This window comes from Heptranchias perlo, chromosome 21 (genome assembly GCF_035084215.1).
Source record: "Heptranchias perlo isolate sHepPer1 chromosome 21, sHepPer1.hap1, whole genome shotgun sequence".
Taxonomy (NCBI): domain Eukaryota; kingdom Metazoa; phylum Chordata; class Chondrichthyes; order Hexanchiformes; family Hexanchidae; genus Heptranchias; species Heptranchias perlo.
In genome coordinates, this window is record NC_090345.1 from 24,550,756 (window position 1) to 24,577,681 (window position 26,926).

The following is a 26,926-nucleotide window of genomic DNA, read 5'->3' on the forward strand; positions in this document are numbered from 1 at the left end:
GAGCCGCCTCCCACCCTTCTTCATCTAATCCTATCAACATATTCTTCCATTGCCTTCTCCCTCCTGTGTTTATTTAGCTTCCCCTTAAATGCATCTATGTTAGTCGCCTCAACTACTCCTTGTGGTAGTGAGTTCCACATTCTAACCACTCTCTGGGTGAACAAGTTTCTCCTGAATTCCCTATTGGATTTGTTAGTAACTATCTTATATTTATGGTCCCTAGTTCTGGTCTCCCCTACAAGTGGAAACATCTTCTCTACCTCTACCCTATCAAACCCTTTCATAATCTAAAGGCTTCTATGAGGTAATCCCTCAGTCTTCTCTTTTTTTGAAAAAAGAGCTCCAGCCTATTCAATCTTTCCTGATAGGTATAACCTCTCAGTTCTGGTATCATCCTAGTAAATCTTTTTAGCACTTTCTCCAGTGCTTTTATATTCTTTTTAGTGTAGAAACCAGAACTGTTCACAGTACTTCTAAGTATGGTCTAAGCAAGGTTCTGTACACATAACTTCTCTGCTTTTTAGAAATGAATCCCAGTGCTTGGTTTGCTTTTTTTAATGGTCTTATTAACCAGCATCGCTATGTTTGGTGATTTGTGCATCTGTACCCCTAAATCCCTCTGCTCCTCTACCCCGTTTGGACTCTTATTTTCCAAGGAGTATGTGGCTTTTTTATTATTCCTACCAAAATGTACCACCTTGCACTTATCTATAATGAAATTCATTTGCCAATTACACACCCATTCTGCAAGTTTATTAATGTCTTCCTTTTGTCGCAGTCCTTCTCAGTATTAACCATACCCCCCAATTTGGTGTTGTCTGCAAATTTTGAAACTGTAATTCAGATTCTCGAGTCCAGATCGTTCATGGTGAACAACAGTGGTCCCAGCACCGATCCTTGTGGAACACCACTACCACCTTTTGCCAGTCTGAGTAGCTACCTTTAACCCCTACTCTCTGATTTCTGTTTTGTAGCCAGCTTGCTATCCATTCTGCTACTTGTCCCCTGACTCCACATGCTCTGACCTTAGTCATGAGTCTACTATGCGGTACCTTATCAAAGGCCTTTTGAAATATATTACATCTACTATATTGCCCTTGTCTACACTTTCTGGCCCCTGTCATCTATCTCAGGTCCTCTGAAATGCTCCAACATCCTTGTTTTAAGAGCAAGACCCACAGATCTGAGCCCATAGGGTCTAGAGCCTGGGGGCTGACTGTGGAGCCTCCACTCCCCACTGTCAAATCCCACTTTCACCTCTAACATGTCTGGAAGTGCGAGGGTAATGAATGAAGGAGTGGCACATAGATAAAGAGACTTCAAGGAACGTGCATAGTTTTCAAGTTGCAATGTAAGCCTGATGTATGTGGCGTTCATTACAGTGCTCTGCTCCAGCACAGTTTTATCCTACAATTAACATCTCTGCTTATTCGGTGAGATTATAGAGCTCTTCTGCATCAATGCACAATATTTTCAACAGACAAAATTCTCAAATAAGTGTGAAATTAATGTTTGCGTATTAGTTCTGTACATCTACTTGACAGAGCAAAAATTGGTAGCTGTTGTGTAAGAAACCAAATGTTATTGTGTATATTAATATAATTGTACATGGACATATGTGCAAATGTATAGAGAATTAGTACATATTTAACCAAGAATGTTTCTGTATCCGTAGTCTGTATTGTTTGATATAGGGCTCAATTATCAGGTATAAGAAGTAGAGTACTGAATTGTGTTTATTTTATTTAAATTATAATTTTAAAAAATCAGACTGTTGGTGGATGCAGAATAATGGTGATGTAAAACAACATTATTGCATATATATGTATAAAATATAAGAGGAGTATTGATAGGGTTCCCCAATGGCTCAACTGGTCAAGGCACTGAGTAGCTGAACCATACCTGGTCAGTCGGGGCAGCTACATTTAGTCTCCATAGTCCAGTAATAGGGAGTGGAAAATCAGCAAAGGATATTGCTCCTCATCACCATATAGGGTGGGCAGAGGACAGGCTGAGAAGCAGCTGTGATGCCATTGTGATCAAACAGCCTACCAAAACTCACTGTCTAGGCTGATACATGAAGAATGGCCACTTGAGCAAGGCGCCAGAGGGCTACTGGCAAACACGAAACCCTATCCCAACAATTCAAGTGTGGCGATTTTCAACTGCTAGCCATTTGTTTCCAGCCTGAAAAGGGAGGGGGCAGCAACTGAAAATTGGGGGGTGGGAATGGCACCTCGCCATCATATTTACGCCCAAGGCCCAGTTTTCAGGTGGGCCTGTAAGTGGGCAAACAATCTGCTCACCTGAAATAGGCATGAAGCTACTTAAATACGCACATCGGGGTCCTACTTAATAATTCAAATTGGGGTCCTACGCCAGTTCTAGGACCCCGATTGCAATTTGTGGCTTGCACATTTCATCCAGCTGTAGCAGGCTGTGAGCTGCCTAACCAGTGGTCCTTAAAGCTAGAGGCTGCTCAAAAAACGGCCCAGGAATCTTGCAAATTTTTATTTGGTGGGTCCAGGAGTGGCCTTTTTGGGCCCCCAAAACTACTCCGACCTGCTACTGTCCCATTCATGGCCCCGTCCCCCCAGGATCACATCCTCCTTCTTAGGTCTGACCTACCGATCGGTCAGCATGGGAGTGGGCCGATTTTCCACTCTACCAGAACTGGTGAGCTGCAGTGGGGCGCCTGCTTGACACTCAGAGCTGGCCGGCAGCATGCTATGAAGGCCCGGGCCTCAAAACGGTCCAGGACTCATGCCGGCACAAATGGGCAGGCGGAGTGGCTGTACCGTTGACTTCGTCCTTGTTTTGGGCGCTATATGAAAATAGTGGAGAGGAAAAGAAGAGAACCAAGGCGAATGAGATTTCCAGAAGCCCAATTGTTGTATTATATATTAACAATGATGGTTCATTCCACGGACACATACAGCAGTTGAGTTGGTCACATCTCCTTCAACATCTGGGTATGAGATAGAAGAAGGAACATTCTTATGGTTTTCTAATGGTACTGAGGAGATTTTCTACTTCAGCAAACCTGGTGCAGACCTACACATATTCATAAACTGTGCAACCCCCACCTAAGATTATCCAACCATTTAGTTTAATGTGAGAAAATCAGGAGCTGTCGATGCACAATTTCCTGATATTTGTTTCCCGTGGGCACAAGTCTGTGCCAGGGGCATAGGGAAAAATCCCCTCCCCAAATCGTTCTTCCTGCTTAAACAGGGGCTGCTCATTGCCGTTAAGTACAGCAAAAAGTGAATTTGTTAGTGCAGATTCAAATCACTGCTACAGTGCTTTATTAGCATTTAATATGCCAGGAATTGCCTGCAGTCTCCCAGGAACAAACAGAAACTCCATTTTTTTTGTTTCCTTGCTTTATTGACAATTTTAAGATGAACTCAAAGGAAAGATCTCCTTGGATATGTAGAGGGTGAAATTATGTGGAGCCAATGGATGGAAAAATTGAACTGGGCGTATAATGGGCGGTGAATCCGATATCACCTGTATTAAAATGAGCAGTTGCGAATTGACTGCATGTTATGCACCCCGTTTGATTTTGGAAAATTGGGCGGGGTGTATAATGGGTGACAGATTTACCACCGTCCGTTCTGCACACCTGCCTAAGTTGAATTTCACCACCTTATAACAAATGCTGCTGTGGCTGTTCTTACTGTTACTTTAACACTAAGTTAAAACAAAAAGCAGTTTAAAATTTATGAAACAAAGTGAGAAAGGCTGAGAGCTGCCAAGGTCAATACGTAAATCATAGTTCACGTTAATACCAGTGTAAGGATTCTAGCCAATTCTTTACTTTACACATATATTATTTGAAACTAAAACAGAGACTTATCAACAGAAGCTTTTATCGTCTTACCAGTGATTGAAAAGTGACTTTTAAAAGGACACACTGCACCGAGGGCCAAAGGAGCAAGCAATTAATGGCATCAACTTCAGATGGACATTTTTTTGCTTAACATAGAAGGTAAGATATCCAGTATCATTTTCCAGAAAAATTGGCAGGTATATGTGAAGAGTGAAGCCATCTTGATTGCAATGACTGGTATGCAAAAGAGTACAAGAAAAAAAAACTTCTGTTTCCATTTCCCCGATAAAACAATTTTTTTGACGTAGACCAACCATTTCTCGCCCATTTTTTTAAGCTGGTGAGATAGTTGCATTTAGAGAGTAACTTAAGAAATCCCTTCTCAACCAGAACTGATGAGCCTTGAAATTACCAACACTGAACACGTTCAACTGAATTTAGCAATGATCTTATAGAATCATAGAAATAACAGCATCGGAGGAGCCATTTGACCCATCGTGCCAGTTAGCTCAACAACAACAACTTGCATTTATATAGCGCCTTTAACATAGTAAAATGTCCCAAGGCGCTTCACAGGAGCGTTATCAAACTGAGCCACATAAGTAGATACTAGGAATGGTGAAACAGGAAGGTTTTAAAGAGCATCCTAAAGGAGGAAAGGTAGAGAGGCGGAGGGGTTTAGGGAAGGAATTCCAGAGCTTAGGGCCTAGGCAGCTGAAGGCACGGCCGCCAATGGTGGAGCGATTAAAAACCGGGGATGCGCATGAGGCCAGAATTAGAGGAGCGCAGACATCTCGGAGGGTTGTAGGGCTGGAGGAGGTTACAGAGATAGGGAGGGGTGAGGCCATGGAGGGATTTGAAAACAAGGATGAGAATTTTAAAATCGAGGCGATGCCGGACCAGGAGCTTTGGGGCATTGGGACCAGTTCTGGGGCAGGAAAGGACGAGTTGCACCTTAACAGAGCTGGGATCAATGTCCTCACGGGGAGGTTCACTAGTGCTGTGGTGGAGACTTTAAATTAATTTGGCAGGGGAATGGGCACCAAAATGTAGCAATAGAAAGGGGAAACAAAATGCACAAAGGATTGGGAGAGACAGATAGCACTAGAGTAAGAAATAGTACAGTATTAGGTGGGATCAGACTGAGAGAGAATACGAGAAGTTCTAAAATAGGTTTAAAATGCACGTGTGTAAACAAACTAAGTGTGGTAAATAAGGTTGGTGAGCTGCAGGCACAAATAGCCACATGGAGATTGATGTAGTGGCGAAAACGGAGACCTGGCTCAAAAAAGGGCAGGATTGGGTATTAAATATTCCTGGATACAATGGTTCGAGTACAGACTAGGTACATTCCCAAGAGGGGGAAAGGCAGGGCAACCAAAGTCAGAGCTCCCTGGATGACAAAAGAGGTAGAGAGTAAGATGAAGCAGAAAAAGAGGGGCGCATGACAGATGTCAGGTTGATAATACAAGTGAGAACCAGGCTAAATATAGAAAGTACAGAGGAGAAGTGAAAAGGGAAATAAGAGGGGCAAAGAGAGAGTATGAGAATAGACTGACGGCTAACATAAAAGGGAATCCAAAAGTCTTCTAAGGCATATAAATAATTAACTGGTAGTCAGAGGAGTGGTGGGGCCGATTAGGGACAAAAAGGAGAGCTACGCATGGAGTTAGAGGGCATGGCTGAGGCACTAAATGGGTACTTTGCATCTGTCTTTACCAAGGAAGAAGATGCTGCCAAAGTCACAGTAAAAGAGCAAATAGTTGAGATACTGGATGGGCTAAAAATTGATAAAGAGCAGGTACTAGAAAGATTGGCTGTATTTAAAGTAGATAAGTCACTCGGTCCGGATGGGATGCATCCTAGGTTGCTGAGGGAAGAAAGGATGGAAATTGTAGAGGTGCTGGCCATATTCCTCCAATCCTCCTTAGATACGAGGGTGGTGCCAGAGGACTGGAGAATTGCAAATGTTACAACCTTATTCAAAAAAGGGTGTAAGGATAAACTCAGCAACTACAGACCAGTCAGTTTAACCTTGGCGGCGGGGAAGCTTTTAGAAATGATAATCCGGGACAAAATTAATAGTCATTTGGACAAGTGTGGATTAATAAAGGAAAGCTAGCACGGATCTGTTAAGGGCAAATCGTGTCTAACCAGCTTGATTGAGTTTTTTGATGAGGTAACTGAGATGGTTGATGAGGGCAATGTGGATGATGTGTATGTGGACTCTCAAAAGTTGTTTGATAAAGTGTTGCATAATAGGCTTGACAGCAAAATTGAAGCCCATGGAATAAAAGGGGCAGTGGCAGCATGGATACAAAATTGGCTAAGTGACAGGAAACAGAGAGTAGTGGTGAACGGTTGTTTTTCGGACTGGAGGAAGGTAAACAGTGGTGTTCCCCAGGGGTTGGTACTAGGACCACTGCTTTTTTCAATCTATATTCATGACTTGGATTTGAGCGCACAGGACACAATTTCAAAATTTGCAGATGACACAAAACTTGGAAGTGTAGTAAACAGTGAGGGGGATAGTAATAGACTTCAAGAGGACATAGACAGGCTGGTGGAATGGGTGGACACATGGCAGATGAAATTTAACACAAAGAAGTGTGAAGTGATACATTTTGGCAGGAAGAGCAAGGAGAGGCAATATAAAGTAAACGGTACAATTCTAAAGGGGGTGCAGGATCAGAGGGACCTGGGGGTATGTGTGCACAAATCTTTGAAGGTGGCAGGACAGATTGAGAAAGCAGTTAAAAAAGCATACAGGATCCTGGGCTTTATAAATAGAGGCATAGAGTACAAAAGCAAGGAAGTTATGTCGAACCTTTATAAAACACTGGTTTGGCCCCAGCTGGAGTATTGTGTCCAGTTCTGGGCACCGCACTTTAGGAAAGGTGTGAAGACCTTAGAGAAGTGCAGAAAAGATTTACTAGAATGGTTCCAGGAATGAGGGACTTCATTTACATGGATAGACTGGAGAAGCTGGAGTTGTTCTCCTTAGAGCAGAGAAGGTTAAGAGGAGATTTGATAGAAGTGTTCAAAATCATGAAGGGTGCAGATAAAGAGAAACTGTTCCCATTGGCGGAAGGGTCTAGAACCAGAGAACACAGATTTAAGGTGACTGGGAAAAGAACCAAACATGAGGAAAACCTTTTTTTAATGCAGCGAGTAATTATGATCTGGAATGGGCTGCCTGAAAGGGTGGTGGAAGTGGTTTTCAAATAGGAATTGGATAAATCAGATCAGCCATGATCTTATTGAATGGCGGAGCAGGCTCGAGGGGCCGAATGGCCTACTCCTGCTCCTATTTCTTATGTTCTTATGTTCTTAAATACTTGAAGGGAAAAATTTGCAGGGCTACGAGGAAAGAGCTTGGGAATGGGGCTAACTGGATTGCTCTTATAAAGAGCCGGCATGAGCTCGATGGGCCAAATGGCTGCCTTCTTTGCTGTAACCATTCTGTGATTCTGTGATTCTAGGAGCCAATGTAGGTCAGCAGGTACAGAGGTGATGGGCGAATAGGACTTGATGCGAGTTAGGATATGGGCAGCAGAGTTTTGGATGAGCTCAAGTTTATGGAGGGTGCAAGATGGGAGGCCCGCCTGAAGAGTGGAACTATCTACTCTAATTCCATTTTCCTATCCTTTCCGCACGTCCTTTTATATTCTTCCTTTTCAAATATTTATTCGATTTCCTTAAAGGATGTTCTAACTTCTGCCTCAATATCCACTTATTGTAGAGCATTCCATGTTCTACTAACCCTGTGTAATGCTTCTAATTTCACTGTTCTGGTGAAAATCCTGAGACTATGCCCTTTGTTACTGATTCGCCAATCAGGGAAACAGTCTTTCATTATTTATCCTCTCCAAACCTTTTGATAAAACCATTACTAGATTTCCCTTTTACAGTGAAAGAGCCCCAATTTTTAAAATCTTTTTTTGTGGTTATAACCTCTCTTTCCTGTTGTTAATTTAGTGAATCTTCACTGTACCCTTTCAATGGCTCTAATATCCTTTCTATAATCGAGGTTTTTTTTATTCGTTCATGGGATGTGGGCGTCGCTGGCAAGGCCAGCATTTATTGCCCATCCCTAAGTGTCCAGAACTGCATGTAATACTCCAGCTGTGGCTTCACAAGTGTCTTCTGCAGATTCAACATCATTTCCTTGCGTTTATATTCAATGCTGCTGTATGTAAAACCCAGAATCCTATTTGCCCTTTTTTTTGGTTTAATAAGTTAATGCCTCTGCTAAAACAGTGCTGAGAAATTCCAGATGGATGCATTGGTTCTCAAGTGTTCCACAGTATAATTTGAAGGCCATGATGTAGACCACACACTCAAAGAGCACTTCTCAGGGATCATTTTCTGACTTTGAGATGCCAGTGGCAAACCTCACCCACCAGGGGGGCGTTTTGGAAATGCGGGTGCATGATAGCATTACTTTCTGACCGGTTAAATTAATGCTCGGAAAATCGCGCGCAGCACGTGCTTAAATTTCCAATGTCGCTGCTGATGGGCACAGTTACCCGCTGGCAACATTACGTTAGAAGAATTACTTGCACTGGTTTTCTTTCTGGATTATTTAAAAATAATAGTAATTTCAGTGCTCCACAGGGACCCTGTATCCATCCATTTTAACAGAGTGGATGTGTTAGGATCTGCAATATCTGCTTCACAGAATCAAAAAAAGTCGAGTTAGAATGCTCCCGGGTTGTTAACAGGCCATTCTCCGCATGTTTATTATCCCCTGTTGCTGCTGAGTATTTGTTGTGTGTTTTCTAACACAACAACCTAAGGATGGTCCGTAAACAGCTAATTAACATTACATTCCCACTGTTCTCACTTCTTTAATGCGCATCCATTGTAAGAGAGTCCCTCTTCCCTACAGCATCCTAATGTGTTTGCCCCATTAAAATGAATAGATTAAAGAACTGCCCATACAGTCCATTAAATACAATTATTTTGAACTCAATTTAGAAGATAAAATGATAGAGCAATGACTTTGTTTTAAATCCTTCCACTTACTCCTGCACTAAGGTTCCCTTTGATGTTGCATCTTTGATTTATTACTTAATTGGCATTGAAAAGGCTGAAGAATTCCACCCATACAAAAGTTAAATGTTCTTTTTTTAAATACATACCTGGATATTCAGTCTGCCTCTGTGAGCCCCCAAACCATAACGCTGGACAGTAGATGCATGGAGCTGAAAATCATCAATTCGCAATGTCTCCAAGCCCAGAGGTGGGCATTCTGTTAAAGAATGGAAGGAAATCATTCAAACCTGTAATATATCAATATTAAGCATTTTAACATAGCCTCTCCCTGCCATTTATTGTTTCTGCCTATTAGAAATATTTTTCAGTTATTAATGTGACAACATTTTGGAAAGATAAAAAAGATGCAGCAAACTTTCTTTTGCCCTAATCTCTCTCTAAATTAAAAAGTTAGCCAAAAATAGCTTATTCTGTTTTATCTTTTTTTCCAGCTTGGCTCAATGGAGGCACTTTCAACTCTGAGTTAGAAGGTCATGGGTACAAGCTCCACTCCAGGACTTGAGCGCTATAACCTAAGCTGGTACTTCAGTGCAGTACTGAGGGAGTGCTGCATTGTCAGAGGTGTTGTCTTTTGGATTAAATGAAGACTTCATCTGCCTGATCATGTGGACATAAGAGATCCCTTGGCAGGATTTAAAGAGCAAGGAGTTCTCCCAATGTCCCAGCTAATAGTTTTCCCTCAACCATCACCACCCAACAGAAGGGATTAGCTGATCATTCATTCAATTGCTGCTGACGGGACCTTGTTATGCACAAAAGTTGGCTTCCATAATAACAGTCAACACACTTCAAAAGGCTTCTTCCACAGTGCCCTGGGATTAAACTTCAGCCTGCTATGACTCCGCCGCTGAAATTTCCTTCCTCCACCTCCTTGCACAATTGTGGTGGGCTTCCACACCCATTTGTACCCTCTATTGGGAACCCATTTCTGGGGGAAGGGAGACCCAGTGCAGCTGCAGCATTTAAGTGGCTGCAGAAGCTGCAAGGGCCAGGGCAGCCATCTTGGAAACTGAAAGTCTGGTTTTCACACTGGAGAGCTCCTAAATTCAGTGACTCACAGCGGAGGTTCTCTTGACAAAAATTAAGCATCTTTGGTACCAAGGGAATGAAGCCCATGAAGAAAATGATCCAGATCCAGTGAAAAGAGATGGCAATGGCACTCAATGCCACTTCAAATAACCCTTGGATGGCTAATTAATACTGAAAGAAGATTAATGATCTCATCTGGTCAACCAAGGTTAGAGGACATAGTGCCAGATGCATCTAATACTAAATTAAAAGTGTGTTTACCATTGCTACTCACCTTACCATTCCTGTGTTTCACATCATGTACCACTTCGTACCTGATATGAAACTACTGAAATGAGAAAATACATGTACTACTGAAATGTCCACAAAGAAGCATTTGACCTTTCACACCCTCGTCCTTACCTTGCAACTAGTCTCACAGCCTAACACATAGGGAAGATGTGAAAGAGGCATAAAGAGGCACTCTGCGATTCTGGATTGTTGTAACAAAGAAATCGTGACAGCTACCTGAACTGCATGTTTTGATATACATAATGAAGTGCTCAGCATCGCACACTAGCTGCAAATTAAGGGAATGAAACTCTTTCCTGTTGACATAGTTAACTGCATTCGGGAACAGGGTATGAATGCCAACATGTGCCCCATCGATGGCTCTTTGGACCTGTGGAAATCCTGCCAGTCTGTAAAATTGTATTACCGTTTCATCAGAAAAGAGATAAACTATGCAGATCACCCATATGAGGCATCCAACAACAACAACTACTTGCATTTATATAGCATCTTTAATGTAGTAAAACATCCCAAGGCACTTTACAGGAGCATAATCAGGGAAAAACTGACAACGAGTCAAAGAAGGAGATATTAGGACAGGTGACCAAAACCTTGATCAATGAGGTTGGTTTTAAGGAGCGCCTTAAAGGAGGAGAGACAGAGGGAGGGAATTCCAGAACCTAGGGCCCAGGCGGCTGAAGGCACGGCCGCCAATAGTGGAAGTGGGGGATGCACAAGAGAGCAGAGTTGGAGGAACACAGAGTTTTCGGAGGGACATAGGGCTGGAGCAGGTTATAGAGATAGAAAGGAGGGTGGCCTTCATCCATAACCAATTCAGGCAGCAGAGGGTAGCCAATTAGCTAATGTGATACACAAGACCCCGATGCTGGACGAAAGGGACCTATGGAGCAGAAGTTGAGTGCCACTGTCATTTTCACTGCCACTGGCAGTGCGGTGACTTTGATAGATGTGAACTCCAGGTCTGGAGCAAGCAGCTGGCACAACATTGTTATAGACTCAAACGTCATAGAGAATTCAACACTATTAAAACGGTCGCCTTCAGTAATTTAAGTTGCCTACCATCAACTAGCAACCTGCAACACCTCTTTTGTACACAGTGGGATACTGATATCAGGGGTGGAGGTTAGTACAGACATGCTTCAGGTCTGACAGAGGATCTCCATAATGCCTCTCTGCCTCATTTTCCTCCATAGGCTGCTCAAGGACCACCAAACATCAGACAGAAAATCAGAAGAAAATCTAGCCCTTGAATTCTCTGGTATATAATTTCTGATTTTTTGGGGGGCTATATCCAGGACATATTGTCACTATCAGCTTTCACATTGGTAGTTTCCATAACCAGATTATATCAGCCAATTGGATGGTTAGCCCTATGCAGCAGATGGGTTTTAGGGATCCTATAAACCATCGATGAGGGGGGCACCCTCACCCACCGGGCATAAGAACCCCACTAGATGTCAACCCATTTAGGGCCAGAGCTCCAGTTTCCACTCGATGGGACTGTCTGGAGCAGGGCTTGTACCCTACACCTACTGACTCAGAGGCGGGAATGCTAACCACTAAACCAAAAGCTCGCCCCTATGCTTTCTGAAAGACACTTTTGAAATAAATAACACCTGCATTAAAAAGGTGCATGAAGGGAGTTAGTACAACCATGTTATGCATGTGCCAAGGAACTGCGCTGATCAGAAAATATACCCCAATAGGAATTCCTCTCTATATTTCATATAAAGTTTTTTCTAAAATAGCTACGGTTCAAAATGGAGGTTGCTGCCTTTTCACATCGTTTGAAAATGGAAGTCAGGAGATGGTCAGTCTACTAGTAAGAAATCAGTGAAGATAAAGTTCCTTTGATGGTTGAGGCAGCATGTTTAAAAATGTTAATTGCCTGGAAATTGCTCATGAAATAACGGCAAGGCTAACAGGGCGCACCGTTATTTCAGGGCAAATGGAAGAGCAAATTCTGGAGAGCGCACATTCGCAGTCAAACGCGGAAATCCAGAAATTGCTTTACCATTTGCCCTGCTCGTTTGAAAGCTTCGCGTTAAAGAGATCTCGCCAGTTAAATGAGTGGCCCAGTACAAACTTGCAGCATTGCTGGAAATGAACTAATCTCTCCATAAAAAAGGTACTCTGGGTTTTTTTTTAGGTCTAAACTAACTTTTAACGGTGTTTAAAGTATTAATGATTGCCAAACAGCCTCTCTGGCAGTGAAAATTAACTTTTAAAAATGTGGAATCTCATTCCTCTCAATATTAATTGTTGCTGGGGACATTCAAAAAGCAAAGTTCTAATTGTTTTTTTTTACTTATTCTTTCTGTCTCTTTTACCTCTATCTTTTAATTTTTTCCACTCTTTATTTTGCTTTCTCTAACTAATTTTATAGAGAACTTACTAATCTACCTGACACTTCCGGGTTCTTAATCTGCGTGGCTCGTGAAGGAGGCTTTCACTTCCTGGTTCTGACTGCGCAGCTTGTCAATTATGCTTCCAGCTGATGGGAGAGAGAGATTTCCCACTCAACCAATCTCCCACTTGAGAGAGAAGCTCAGGATAGATCACTGAACTTCTTGCAGGTCTCCATTGAAGCAAGTTGGCGCCCAGAAGCACACGAAGAGTTTGTGAGTGAGTTAATTACTTACGAGTGGCAGGTGACGTTCGTTCGCCACTCAGCGCAATTTCAGGTCAATGTCTGCAGTTTGACCGATGAAATTGTAATTTCTCGCCATGATTAGGTGTTGGCAAAAATATGCCGTAAAACAGCAGTTACAAGCCTTTACCACTTTATTTGCTAAGGTGTACATTATGGCTGCTAGTTTCATTATTGTGAACATTATGGCTGCTAGTCTACTTCAAAAGAAATGGCTTTATATGAAAGCAATTCTGGCTACTATTTTTTAATCCTGGCAAAGACATCCATGCTCTGCGAACGTGTGACTCATGTGCAATATGTGAAAAAATTCATACTGATAAACCATTGACAAGGAAAGAGAAACCCGATTGTTTTATCCAAAGGATCTGTGGTTTGCAAAGAGACTATATAAATCAGCTTTCAGAAAAAGCCTAGATTAACTCCTTGTAGACTGGTTCTAATTCTCTCATTAAGTATTGAGCCAGAATTTCCTGTCAAAAAGAACGGTGTGACTAATGGTGCTCACCATTACTTGTGCGGAAATAGTACAGCAACTTCAGGCGAGGAGAAGATGCGCGGTTAAATGCAAATATCTAAAAGTTGCTGTCTGAATTGCGCCGCTCACCGTTAGCTTCACGAAAACGGCATTTCGTTGTCTGCCTCATTATTGACAGACGTTGAATGTCATGACGTTGCTATATTTGCACAGTAGATACGAACTAAACCTGCTGCAGATATTTAGGGCTCGTAATTAGTAGCGAGAGGAACCTTTTAACAATGTGATAATTGTTAATTGCTACCAATCAACCTCTCTGGCACCGAAAATTAACTATTACAAATGTGGAGTTTCATTCCTTCAGGTTTTGAATTTTTTTCTCAGTCCTTCTGTTGTTTATTTCCCAATCCTTAAATCTCATTGGTTAAGGAGATACCCTGTTGGTTGCCCTGTTTCATTCACTGTGTCGCTATCAGCTCGCACATTTAGCAACTTTGTGGGCAAAAACTTTTTGAGCTGAAGGATGCAGAGGCAAGACTAATTACCGTTAGATGCCCTGCTACAGCAAAATCTGGCCCAATCTGTTGTACTGTATCTCATCTACCTTTCTTCTATAAATTAACATATCTGTAAATAAATCCGGACAAGCAATTTTAGCCTGTACAGTGATATAGTGGTGTGTTATTTTTCTGTCTTCTGAGATGAGAGGAGAACATGTTGAGCATACCATGGATTCTCAAATAAGTGATTTACTGCTGCATGGGGTTTATTGTTAAATTGGACTACACTAACCCATGTACATACAAGGCAGAGAATAAACGTGCAGGTTTCAGTTCACATGAGACTCGGGCTGCTTACTGAAACTATACTTTATGTATTGGAAAAAGTCCAAACTATAACTTCTTACCATTCTCAGTCTTTCCTTCCTTTTATAATCATCAGGTTTTTAAAACTGTCACTTGGCATAAACCTACTCATAACTTCTTGATTTATCTCAACTTCTCTTTTCCTCTTTTCAATCTCGTTGTTGTCATCCATTATAAGCCTTGGCCCTTCACCTTTGTTTCTCAATTGAAAAAAGACTCTCTGATGGTCTAGTGGTGGATATAGGCCAGGCTCTCTGGTGTAGTGGTAGATATAGGTTAGACTCTCTGGTGTAGTGGTGGATATAAGTTAGACTCTCTGATGGTCTAGTGGTGGATATAGGTTAGACTCTCTGATGGTCTAGTGGTGGATATAGGACAGACTCTCTGATGGTCTAGTGGTGGATATAGGACAGACTCTCTGATGGTCTAGTGGTGGATATAGGACAGACTCTCTGATGGTGTAGTGGTGGATATAAGTTAGACTTTCTGATGGTGTAGTGGTGGATATAGGTTAGACTCTCTGGTGTAGTGGTAGATATAGATTAAACTCTCTGATGGTCTAGTGGTGGATATAGGTTCGACTCTCTGGTGGTGTAGTGATGGATATAGGTCAGAGTCCCTGGTGGTCTAATGGTTGTCACGGATCAGACTCTCTGACACTTTGGCGGTGGTCTTGAGTCAGACTATGATAGTCTAGTGATGGATATTCATCTGTTTGCTCTTCCAGTCGAGCAACAACTATAAGTCTGGCTCCCGGCAGCTCACCAACACATTTCCTCCGGATAGAGGTATGTTTGCTGCAGGAGGAGAAGAGCAAAATGTTAATTGCTGCCCTGAGGAATGAAGCTATGAATCTAGAATCTGTTGCAGCTTTGTGTCTACCTGCTAAATTGGTATTCCTTGCATCCATTTCACATCTGAAAAAGCAGGCGCAGTGCATAAAAATTTTGACCCCAACCATGTTGGTGTGGGACTGGAGTCACATGTAGGCCAGACCAAGTAAGAATCTCCACCTGGCATTGTTGCCCACATTGTCCCAAAAGGTTCTGTGCTTGGGCCACGACGATATTTACTAATAACTTAGATAACACAACAGAGAGCCATATATAGAAGACACAAAGATTAGTGGCATAGTAAGTAATGTAGATGGGAGCATAAAATTACAAAAAGACATTGATAGATTAAGTGAGTGGGCAAAACTGTGGCAGATGGATTTCAACACAGTTAAGTGTGAGGGCATTTATTTTGGACCAAAAAAGGATAGATCCGAGTATTTTTTAAACGGTGAGAAGCTAGGAACAGTGGAGGTCAAAAGAGATTATGGGGCCCATGTACACAGATCACTAAAATGTAGTAGTCAGGTACAAAAAATAATCAAAGAGGCTAATGGAAAGTTAGCCTTAATAACTAGAGGGCTAGAATATAAAAGGAAAGGAAGTTTTGCTACAGCTACACAAAGCTCTGGTTAGACCACATCTGGAGTACTGTGTACAATTCTGGACTGCACCTTAGAAAGGATATATTAGCCTTGGAAGGAGTGCAGTACAAATTCACCATAATGTTACCAGGATTCCAAGGGTTAGATTATGAGGGGAGATTATATAAACTAGGCTTGTGTTCCCTGGAATATAAAAGGGTAAGGGGTGACCTGATTGAGGTTTTTAGGATTTTGAAAGGAATTGATAGGGTAGAGAGAACTTTTTCCACTGGTGGGGGAGTCTAGGACAAGAGGACATAAGCTTAAAATCAGAGCCAGGCCATTCAGGAAAGAAATTAGGAAACACTTCTTCATGCAAAGGGTGGTAGAAGTTTGGAACTCTCTCCCACAAAAAGCAGTAGATGCTAGCTCAATTAATAATTTTGAATCTGAGATCGATAGATTTTTGCTAGCCATGGGTATTAAGGGATATGGAGCCAAGGCAGGTGGATGGAGTTAGGATACAGATCAGCCATGATCTCATTGAATGGCAGAACAGGTTCGAGAAGCTGAATGGCCTACTCCTGTTCCTATGTTCCTATGCTCCTCAACACAGGCGAAACAGCTCTGTAAGTTTTATAGATGGACTTCAGCTAGGCTAACAGCTATTACTCTGATTTGTGCATCAGGGTTGCCAACAGCTAATGCAGAATATTATTGGAGGAAACCCGAAGATCAATATCAAAATCATCAGCTAGTCCAATGCAAGATCTTAATCAACATGTCAGCACTTAAACTTCTGACATGAATATTTCAGTTTCCCATCTGAATTCTATTCTTCCTTGACACACTTACATAAATGTTTGAAGATAACATTCACAGGAAAATAAAAGAGTTGAACCCCTCTCCGATTTCTCCTATACAATGCTATTAGTTGCTGGTCTTCCGAAAAGTTTAATATGACTCCGGCTGGTTGCAGTCATCCCAAACCACAAATCATAATTTCAACTGAAATTTGTAAAAAAATAAATAAATGCAGCTGGGATATAACATATTCTGTTACAGTATAATGTTATTTAACAACTGTATTTAATTTAAGTCACATAAATCTGAGCTAAGGTATATCTATTTCAGCATTTTAAACACAGCGTTAATAGGTTTGCTGCTATCCCAGACAAATCTCATGGTTTCTAATAAACGTCTATAAGAATTGCATCTGAAACACAATATATTCTGTCATTATAATGTAATGTACTATCTGGCAGGCATACAAAGGCAGGAAGAGGTCAAGCCAAATGATGAATATGACTGGATTATTACTGTCTTCTATCAAGTAGATAAGATTTAATCATACCATACTACGGAAGACAGTAACATTGAACAAAAGGATTTATAGTCACTCAGAAATTGTTATAGCTTCCAATGCTGCCACTGAAAATCAGTTCTACAGAGAAATAAATTATACAAAATAGGTGTCGAAGAAAAGGAGTAAGGCTTGTAATGCTTCCATGTGAAATTGAGATATGACATTTTCAATAAAAAGTCAAATATGCAGCATATTAATCTTTAATAGAGATAAAAGGTCTGACACAAAATATGGCCCCAGTTATCTTAGTAATAGCAATATGTGGATCTATGTGAAAACTTTCTCTTTCATCGCTTGATAGATCAGATTTGTTGTTGAATGCACTAATATCACATGATGGACTGCTAGTAATCAGGGGAAACAATGGGAAGTGCATTAGCCAAAATATGTTATCAGAATTTTTAATTGTTAAGCATGGGGGAAAATTATTAATTTTTACATTAATCAAAATTATAATTGTTTAACATATAAATCATTCTTATATTTAAGCTCAGTTTTGTATCCTTCGGAACAAAAAGAATGTACAGGAGCAGGAACTCTGGGTGGGGACTTCAATGTCCATCACCAAGAGTGGCTCGGTAGCACCACTACTGACCGAGCTGGCCGAGTCCTGAAGGACATAGCTGCCAGACTGGGCCTGCGGCAGGTGGTGAGCGAACCAATACGAGGGAAAAACTTACTTGACTTCGTCCTCACCAATCTACCTGTCGCAAATGCATCTATCCATGACAGTATTGGTAGGAGTGACCACCGCACAGACCTCGTGGAGACAAAGTCCCGTCTTCGCACTGAGGATACCATCCAACGTGTTGTGTGGCACTACCACCGTGCTAAATGGGATAGATTCAGAACAGATCTAGCAGCTCAAATCTGGGCATCCATGAGGCGCTGTGGGCCATCAGCAGCTGCAGAATTGTATTCCAGCACAATCTGTAACCTCATGGCCCGGCATATTCCTCACTCTACCATTACCAACAAGCCAGGGGATCAACCCTGGTTCAATGAGGAGTGTAGAAGAGCATGCCAGGAGCAGCATCAGGTGTCTCTAAAAATGAGGCGCCATCGTGGTGAAGCTACAACTCAGGACTACATGCATGCTAAACAGCGGAAGCAACATGCTATAGACAGAGTTAAGCGATCCCACAACCAACGGATCAGATCAAAGCTCTGCAGTCCTGCCACATCCAGTCGTGAATGGTGGTGGACAATTAAACAACTAACGGGAGGAGGAACCTTTGTAAACATTCCCATCCTCAATGATGGCAGAGTCCAGCACGTGAGTGCAAAAGACAAGGCTGAAGCATTTGTAACCATCTTCAGCCAGAAGTGCCGAGTGGATGATCCATCTCGGCCTCCTCCTGATATCCCCACCATCACAGAAGCCAGTCTTCAGCCAATTCAATTCACTCCAAGTGATATCAAGAAACGGCTGAGTGCACTGGATACAGCAATGGCTATGGGCCCCAACAACATCCCGGCTGTAGTGCTGAAGACTTGTGCTCCAGAACTAGCCTGCGCCTCTAGCCAAGCTGTTCCAGTACAGCTACAACACTGGCATCTACCCGACAATTTAGCGGTTCAAGAAGGCGGCTCACCACCACCTTCTCAAGGGCAATTAGGGATGGGCAATAAATGCCGGCCTCGCCAGTGACGCCCACATCCCATGAACGAATAAAAAATAAATAAATGTGGAAAACTGCCCAGGTATGTCCTGTCCACAAAAAGCAGGACAAATCCAATCCGGCCAATTACCACCCCATCAGTCTACCCTCAATCATCAGCAAAGTGATGGAAGGTGTCGTTGACAGTGCTATCAATCGGCACTTACTCACGAATAGCCTGCTCACTGATACTCAGTTTGGGTTCCGCCAGGACCACTCGGCTCCAGACCTCATTACGGCCTTGGTCCAAACATGGACAAAAGAGCTGAATTCCAGAGGTGAGGTGAGAGTGACTGCCCTTGACATCAAGGCAGCATTTGACCGAGTGTGGCACCAAGGAGCCCTAGTAAAATTGAAGTCAATGGGAATCAGAGGGAAAACTCTCCAGTGGCTGAAGTCATACCAAGCACAAAGGAAGATGGTAGTGGTTGTTGGAGGCTAATCAGCTCAGCCCCAGGACATTGCTGCAGGAGTTCCTCAGGGTAGTGTCCTAGGCCCAACTATCCTCAGCTGCTTCATCAATGACCTTCCCTCCATCATAAGGTCAGAAATGGGGATGTTCGCTGATGATTGCACAGTGTTCAGTTCCATTCACAACCCCTCAGATAATGAAGCAGTCTGAGCCGGCATGCAGCAAGACCTGGACAACATCCAGGCTTGGGCTCATAAGTGGCAAGTAACATTCGCACCAGACAAGTGCCAGGCAATGACCATCTCCAACAAGAGAGTCTAATCACCTCCCCTTGATATTCAACGGCATTACCATCGCCGAATCCCCCACCATCAACATCCTGGGGGTCACCATTGACCAGAAACTTAACTGGACCCGCCATATAGATACTGTGGCTACAAGAACAGGTCAGAGGCTAGGTATTCTGCGGCGAGTGACTCACCTCCTGACTCCCCAAAGCCTTTCCACCATCTACAAGGCACAAGTCAGGAGTGTGATGGAATACTCTCCACTTACCTGGATGAGTGCAGCTCCAACAACACTCAAAAATTCAACACCATCCAGGACAAAGCAGCCAGCTTGATTGGCACCCAATTCACCACCCTAAACATTCACTCCCTTCACCACCAGCGCACTGTGGCTACAGTGTGTCCCATCCACAGGATGCACTGCAGCAACTTGCCAAGGCTTCTTCGACAGCACCTCCCAAACCCGCGACCTCTACCACCTAGAAGGACAAGAGCAGCAGGTACATGGGAACAAAACCACCTGCACGTTCCCCTCCAAGTCACACACCATCCCGACTTGGAAATATATCACCGTTCCTTCATCGTCGCTGGGTCAAAATCCTGGAACTCCCTTCCTAACAGCACTGTGAGAGAACCTTGACCACACGGACTGCAGCGGTTCAAGAAGGCGGCTCACTCCACCTTCTCAAGGGCAATTAGGGATGGGCAATAAATGCTGGCCTCGCCAGCGACACCCACATCCCATGAACGAATAAAAAAAAATTGTGGTCCATCTAGTCAGTCCCAGTATTCAAATAATATCGTGCCATATATTTTTTATATCCCACAATTGTTCTTTTTGCCAAAAAACCATCCAATCCCCTCTTGAATTTGCTGATGCCTCCCTGTTTCCATGAATAATCTGCCCCACATGATCACCACCTTCTCACCACATTAAAACTGTCTTTTCACCTTTCCTCTTCTGAGCTTTGGTCAGTGCCTCTGCCCCAGTTACAGAGCTTGAGAGTTTTTTTCATATATTTATGATAGATGTGGAAATACTATTGGCTATTAAGAATTTCAGTACCACAATATTGTCAAGAATCTGGCTCTCTTAGGAGCCAGGAGTCTGGAGAGGCTGAATTGGTCTTTGGCGGTAGTGCAAAACAGGCAAGAGTGAATTGGAAGTCAATTGAAATAAAATCAGGCGGGGTGTAAAGCAGGCTGCCGATTCGCTATCGCCCATTTTACGATACTGCCAAAAACCATTCACACTCACTGAGTCTCAAAAGTGAAACCACAATTTCTTCATCATGTTATATACGTAAGCCACTTAGTTGATGACGCGATGTGGTCTAATGCCATACAGTTAAAATCTCCCGGGCCTCATGCAGCGGAGAGCCGGCGGGCTTATCGCTCACCCCACCCCCGCATGCACCGATCCCACCGAGTTAAAATCGAGTGTCTGAAATGAAAAGTGTCTATTCCCCAGAACTAACATCCCTCACCCTGATGAGCACGTGGAAATAAATTACAGAAGACCTTCCAAAACATTTTAACAAAAAGAAAAATAAGTGTAACCCTACAAGCCATGTGTACGATTGTTGTCGAGGGAAAAAATGAGCTGTTTTCATTAATGAGAAGGTAGGGAGGCAAATAGAACAAATCTTTTTTTCTGACTGATGGTGATGCCATGCTATAATCAGACATTTTCTATATGCCAGATTGTTTTCCTTGTATTCCCTTCTTTCCCTTCCCCTATTTTCCTATATGCATACTCACAAGTGTGTTCGTACTATAAAATTACCTTTTCTTGGTGCTTTGTCTCTCATGTAATTACAGGAAATATATCGATCCGAGACTATGATATAGTTACACAACTTATAATGTGTCATTTTTAACTTTGACGGGGCATAAAGCGAGCAGTAGTGGATTGGCCACTCATTATACACCCAGTCCAATTCTCCTTTCCATTGAAGCCAAAGGAAAATCGGTCGGATATTTAACAGGCGACCAATTCGCTACAGCCCATGTTATGCCGAAGTTGAAAGTTCTGCCTATGGTTTTTAATTCTTTTGTTTTTCTTAATCTCATTCACTCTCTCCTTTGCTTCTTATCATTGGTTTCCATTCTCCAGTTTCTCTTCTCTCTTTTTCACTTTGCCTGTCATTCCGCTCTCCCACCCTCATTTGTTTCTCCCTCTTCCTCTCTCTCTTATTTCCCTTTGTTCTTTGTAAGTGTCTACGGCTGGGTCAGATCAGACTTCCAGCTGCAGTAGGAGTTAAAGGACAGGCACAAGATGTCTTTTCAAACCATATGGAACAAAAACACACCCAATGAGAAAAGTTACACAGAAATGATGTGCAATCAACCTCAGTTGAGATTATTATATTTTTACACAACACTAACTACAGAGAGTGCAAACAGCAATATGACTTTCGTATCAAGTTGCAGTTTGTAGGCTGTTTCTACTTCACTTATTATATCATTGGCTGTGAATGTGGTGGACAATCTGAAAAGTCAGTGGGATTGATTTTGAGTTTTGGGTGGCCGACTGGCAGAGAACACTGGTTGGGGGTAGGGGTGGGGCTGTGATCATCGAGGGGTTCTCCCGGTGCAGTAGCAGCCCAGATTATTTTTGTGGGACTCTCCTGCTCCTCCTTTCAAACTTATCTTTGCTGGGCCTTTTCTCTTCTATCACCCATGAAGCTGGTCGGAGAGTGCACGATGCAAGCTCCTATCAGTTTTCTCCTAAAATGGCAATTGGGATCCTATGTATGTGATAGGACCCCGATTTGCATATTAAAAGGGGCCTACCACCTGAAACAGGCAGGGTCTACAGCCACCTAGCAGCAGGCCCCTTTCAAAATGGCGGTGAGCCAACCGTTGGGGTTGATGGGCAAGGTAAGACTACTGTCTCCATATTTAGGCCCTTACACCCTGTTAATGCCAATTTTCCCAAGTGAAAATTGGCCCCAGTGTTTGTGAATAGTGCAAAGAGTCTCCAAATGGAAAAAAATAGATCATTTTCTAACTGCGCTTAACTTGTTTTATTTTGATTAGTAGAAGCAAACAGGTAACTGCCATAAATTGTGCAGCAGTTCACTTACAAACAGTTGTGTAAAATTACTCTCTTTGTCGTCAAGTGCAACTCAATACAGCTCCAATTACTATTCTAAATGGTAGAATAAACTATTACACTACTCTGAGCTCTCCCTCTTCTAATTGATGTACCATTTAGAATAATAGATATTTGAAATGTCCATCTTGAGATAATAAGATGGTGTGTGATCTGACAGGTAATATTGGAGCAGAATTCAACAATATGACTCACAACAAGACCTACATATGTACACCTCACAAGATGAGGCGTGTAGGAAGGAGTTGCCAAACTTTCCTCTGGTTACAAGTGAGTGAAAAAGTTTGTGTGAGTGTAAAACAGGGAAATCTATTTTATACTCACTGACTTTTTTGCTCATATTAGTGTCAAGAGGAAAATAAAGCCAAAAGTACCTACCTCCTGTAATCTCAGAGCAGACAACTCTGAGCCCATTAGAGAAGAAATGGAAATTATTTGGCAAAACTACAATAATGGAGAAAAATTACTAATGGAAAGGTAAAAAAATTAATACATGAAACGACTTACTCTAGAACGTTTCAAGATGTGACTGGTTGCTTACCTGAAATATGGGATTTCAACTGTTTACGCCTCACTGAAGTTGAAAGATGTCAAGAAGTGGCAGATTAATTTTGCAGGATGTTTCTAAGCAGCAATACAGAGCTTTGGACAGCACAATTGTGGTTTGAGGCAAGCACCATCTCTCCTGGAAAATAGAAGTATGCTAAAATACTTCTCTATGATTTATGTCTGCAGGGTCAAAAATATGCAGCCATATGTTTAACTAGTTTAACCATTGTTTTCTTTATTATTAGCCAGGTCGTCAGAGGACGACATCAAGCTGATGTCAAATGCTTCTCCAAGGGAAGGAGGGAAAATTGTCTCGGCAGCTCTCTCACACAACTCCTAGATGCTGATTGCAGTGCTATATTAGTAAAGACCTTGGAGCAGGTCAACTGACCAATCTCTTAGCTGGGGAATGGTTTAAGCTGTATGGAAGTCAAAAATGGGAAAGGAAGTAAAATTTGGAAATCAATGTAAATTTGAGCAAAATAGGGATGATTATAAATCGTAATTTTTCTTGCAAAGGAGAGTAGAACACTCCAACAAAGAGTTACAGTTAATCAAAAGAGCTATCCTAACTTTTCACCTTCTGACTATTGTTATTTGAACCAATAAATTAGTAACATAGAGTGATTTTTTTTTCTAAAGAGGACAATGGATATATTTTCCTCTGGGAACAAAGTATAACAAAAATGTAGATGTTAGTAAAACAGTGAGGGTTGTTACCTTTATTGTATACCGACTCCAAAATCTGTTACTAGAGCTACTATATGAATTCCACTGCAGGTAAAATGTCAAAAGACAAATATCAAGATAAAAGTGCCAAAAAATAGCTTCTAAGGACTTAAGTGCTTATTGCATTGAAATAGAAACATTATTACATTGAAATGGCAACATGTGCAGTTTCAGAGTGAAAAATATAAACAAATAGAAGGTTAGTAACTTCTACTTGGACTAAGCTTATTTTTAAAACAGGAGTTTGGCTGGGCCCTTGTGGTCAAATCCAACCTGGACCAACACAATTTGACGGGAATCTGAAGTACATGAAATGGTATGGAATTTTGCTTTCTACCCAAATATCCACTCACAGCACAGGAGAGCATATAATTGACAACTTACTATAGGAAGTGCACTCATTGAAGACACCCAAATAGGTAAATATAAAGATTCATGCATTTGAGAATATGATTACTTTATTCACTATGCCAACAAATTGGAATTATGAGCTGTGATTTTGCGAGACTGCCGTTCTTGCTTAAATTTTTTGCTGACTAAAGAAATGGATGCAAGAAGAAATGTGGGCAAAGCCCATTGACGGATACCTTGGAGGTCCTGCTGCAAAAAAAGGGTGGCTCCAAGTGGGACAGAAGACCACCCTCCTGCGAAGGAAAGAGATGCAAGCATCATGGAGGGAGGTAGCCATGAGTTCATGCATTCTTGCAGGTCTGTTTCAACCAAAGTCACAAAATTGTGTGGGAGCTGATTTAAGTAAATATCCATTTAAAGGTGACTTCAGGCAGAGCAAGAATTTATACAGTGAAGAAGTATTTTCTGTGCAAGAGGAGTTCTGACTGAAGGACAGGAAAGTTAGCACACCTTATTTGTTAATCTTTCTTGGGAGGTTTTCCTTGTTTCTTCCACCCCTTTGAACAGGACTGAAGAATAGACTTAGGGCCATTCGGAATGCTTCAGGTGAGGGAGGGTGACTGCAGTGCAAAGATTGTGGTAAGTATACTTCTAAAGTTTAGAATGGGAGGGGTTGAAAAGAAGCATCCAGATCTCCTAACATGTCTGAAATGTGTAAATGTTGCTTCTCTGAGCTTTTTTCAGTTATGCTAGAAGTCAGAAAATGACAAGATTTCAATGATTCTTTCAGGGATTTAACATGGCAGGTTAGCTACGAGGGTAGAGATATGGCTAATGAGCAAAATGTACTTTGCATTGGTTTTCACTTTTGAAGATAATGCTACAATCTTAATAGTACTGGATTGCTGTGCTGCTAAAATTGTTTCAATGCAGAAGTGGTTTAGAATTAAGGCATTTAAAGTAGATCATGCTGACAGACCTAATTCCATTTATCCACATTGCTTCAGGAAATGGGAGTATCTTATAAGTGAGCCACTGACTCAGACATTCAATGGCTTTGAGATTTGCACTGGTTTCAATCGATTCATGGGTGACTCGTATGGTCCCACTGTTTAAGAAAGGGGGAGGGGGGAGAGAAATCCAACCCTGGGAACTGCAGCCTATATGTTTGATGTCAGTTTTAGAAAAGTTGCAAGAAGGCATTACATGGGATATGATTTATGATCACTTAGAGAGTTCAGCAGTTACTAACGTGGCTTCACAAAATGGAAGTCTTGACTCACTAATCTGATTGAAATCTTTGAGGAAGTGAACAGAATATTGGATGATAGCAGTCCTGTTAACATTACAAACCATGATTTCCAAAATGCCATTGATAAAGTGCTGCATAAAAGGCTATTTGAAAAGATTAGATCATATGGGATTATAGGGCAAATATTTGCTAGATAGGTCATTATAATTCCCACGGGCAAAGGATTGTCATTAATGTGAGCAGCTTTGAATAAGGCCTGGTCACGTGTTGGGTTTTAGAATGCTCCATGTTGAGATTGTTGCTTTTCATTATTTTCAATAATGATTTGGATTCAATATGTATCCATAGAACTGTTCATAAATCGGTAATGACATGAAGATGCCCACAGGTGTTAGTAATTTAGACCAAATCAATAGGGCTGATTTAGATAAGGGAATAGGTCCATGTGTCGAGTCCTACACTTGGGATTGGGAAGCTCCAGCCATATTTATGCCATGCAAGCGTATCTATTAAAGATTACAAGTTAAGAGAAAGAGCTGGGGGAAATACTTGACTAATCATTAAAAGTTCACAATCAGTGTGAGATAGCTATATGTTGGCCTGGAAGTTCCACCGGATTAAATGTGCTCTCCCGCTCACCCTCCCCAACCCAAGTCTCCATTCCAAATTCCAGAGATGGGGTCATTTGGCTCTACAGGCAGCTCGCCTGAGCGAAGACAACAATGTCGGGCTGCCTGCCTTGCTGGCAGCGGCCCTCAGGTAAGTCCCGGAAGGGGGGTTTGGAGCAGGCTAAGAGAGAGGGATGGCAATCGCGACTCCTACAGAGTTGGAGAAGTACTCCTGCTCTTCCTGGCTCCACAGGATGGGTACTTTAACAAAAAAAAATGTTAGCTCACCTTTCATTGGTGGCCACGGGAGCCGCTGAAGAATCCTAGGCAAGGCAGACCCGACACTTGCCCGGTTCATCGGCAACACATTTCTCAAAGGGGTCCTTCAAAAGGCCTTAATTTAAAGGCCTTACATATTTAAGGGGCCTAACATCTGTTTGAGGTGTCCAACCGGGGCTCCAAAAAAAGGGCCCCACGAATTTAGCTTTCGCAGATCGGGCGCAGGCAGATCTACTGCTAAATTGGTATGCTTTGTGCTTGGTTTTATTCCCAAAAACGGACCAATGCATACCAATTTCTACCCCAATGACTCTAGAAAATGTGTAAAGGGATGTGACCAGAATGATACCTATCCTTAAGGCTCTTAGTTATCAGAACAGTTTCCAAGAGTAAGGACTATTTACTTTAAAGAAATACAGCTTTAGAGGGGAAGCAATTGAGATTTTTAAAATGAAAAGATTGGATAGGTTATTTGAGATGGATTGGGATGGTATGACTAGAAGGTATGTGTATAAAATCTTTAGGCAAAGTGTTAGTTTAGAATTCCAGAAAGTATTTATCCTCACCCTCTGGAATAGAGTACCTGAACATTTGGTTAGTATTGACTAATCACAATCCTTTGAAAGGAAACTTTACAAGTTTCTGGCTGAAGAAGAGGACATTTCCAAATATATAAAATAAGTTGCTAGT

The 26,926-nt window shown here is 42.0% G+C and overlaps 1 protein-coding gene across 1 annotated transcript in view; it reads right to left on the bottom strand.

The window, feature by feature from the left end:
- The window catches only part of cpxm2 (carboxypeptidase X (M14 family), member 2), a 147,675-nt gene that overhangs the window by 112,655 nt on the left and 8,094 nt on the right, over positions 1-26,926 (bottom strand). The window contains exon 3 of the mRNA XM_068002317.1: positions 8,980-9,089. Within this exon, the coding sequence (XP_067858418.1) occupies positions 8,980-9,089 (110 nt within the window). The remainder of the gene's footprint in view (positions 1-8,979; positions 9,090-26,926) is intronic.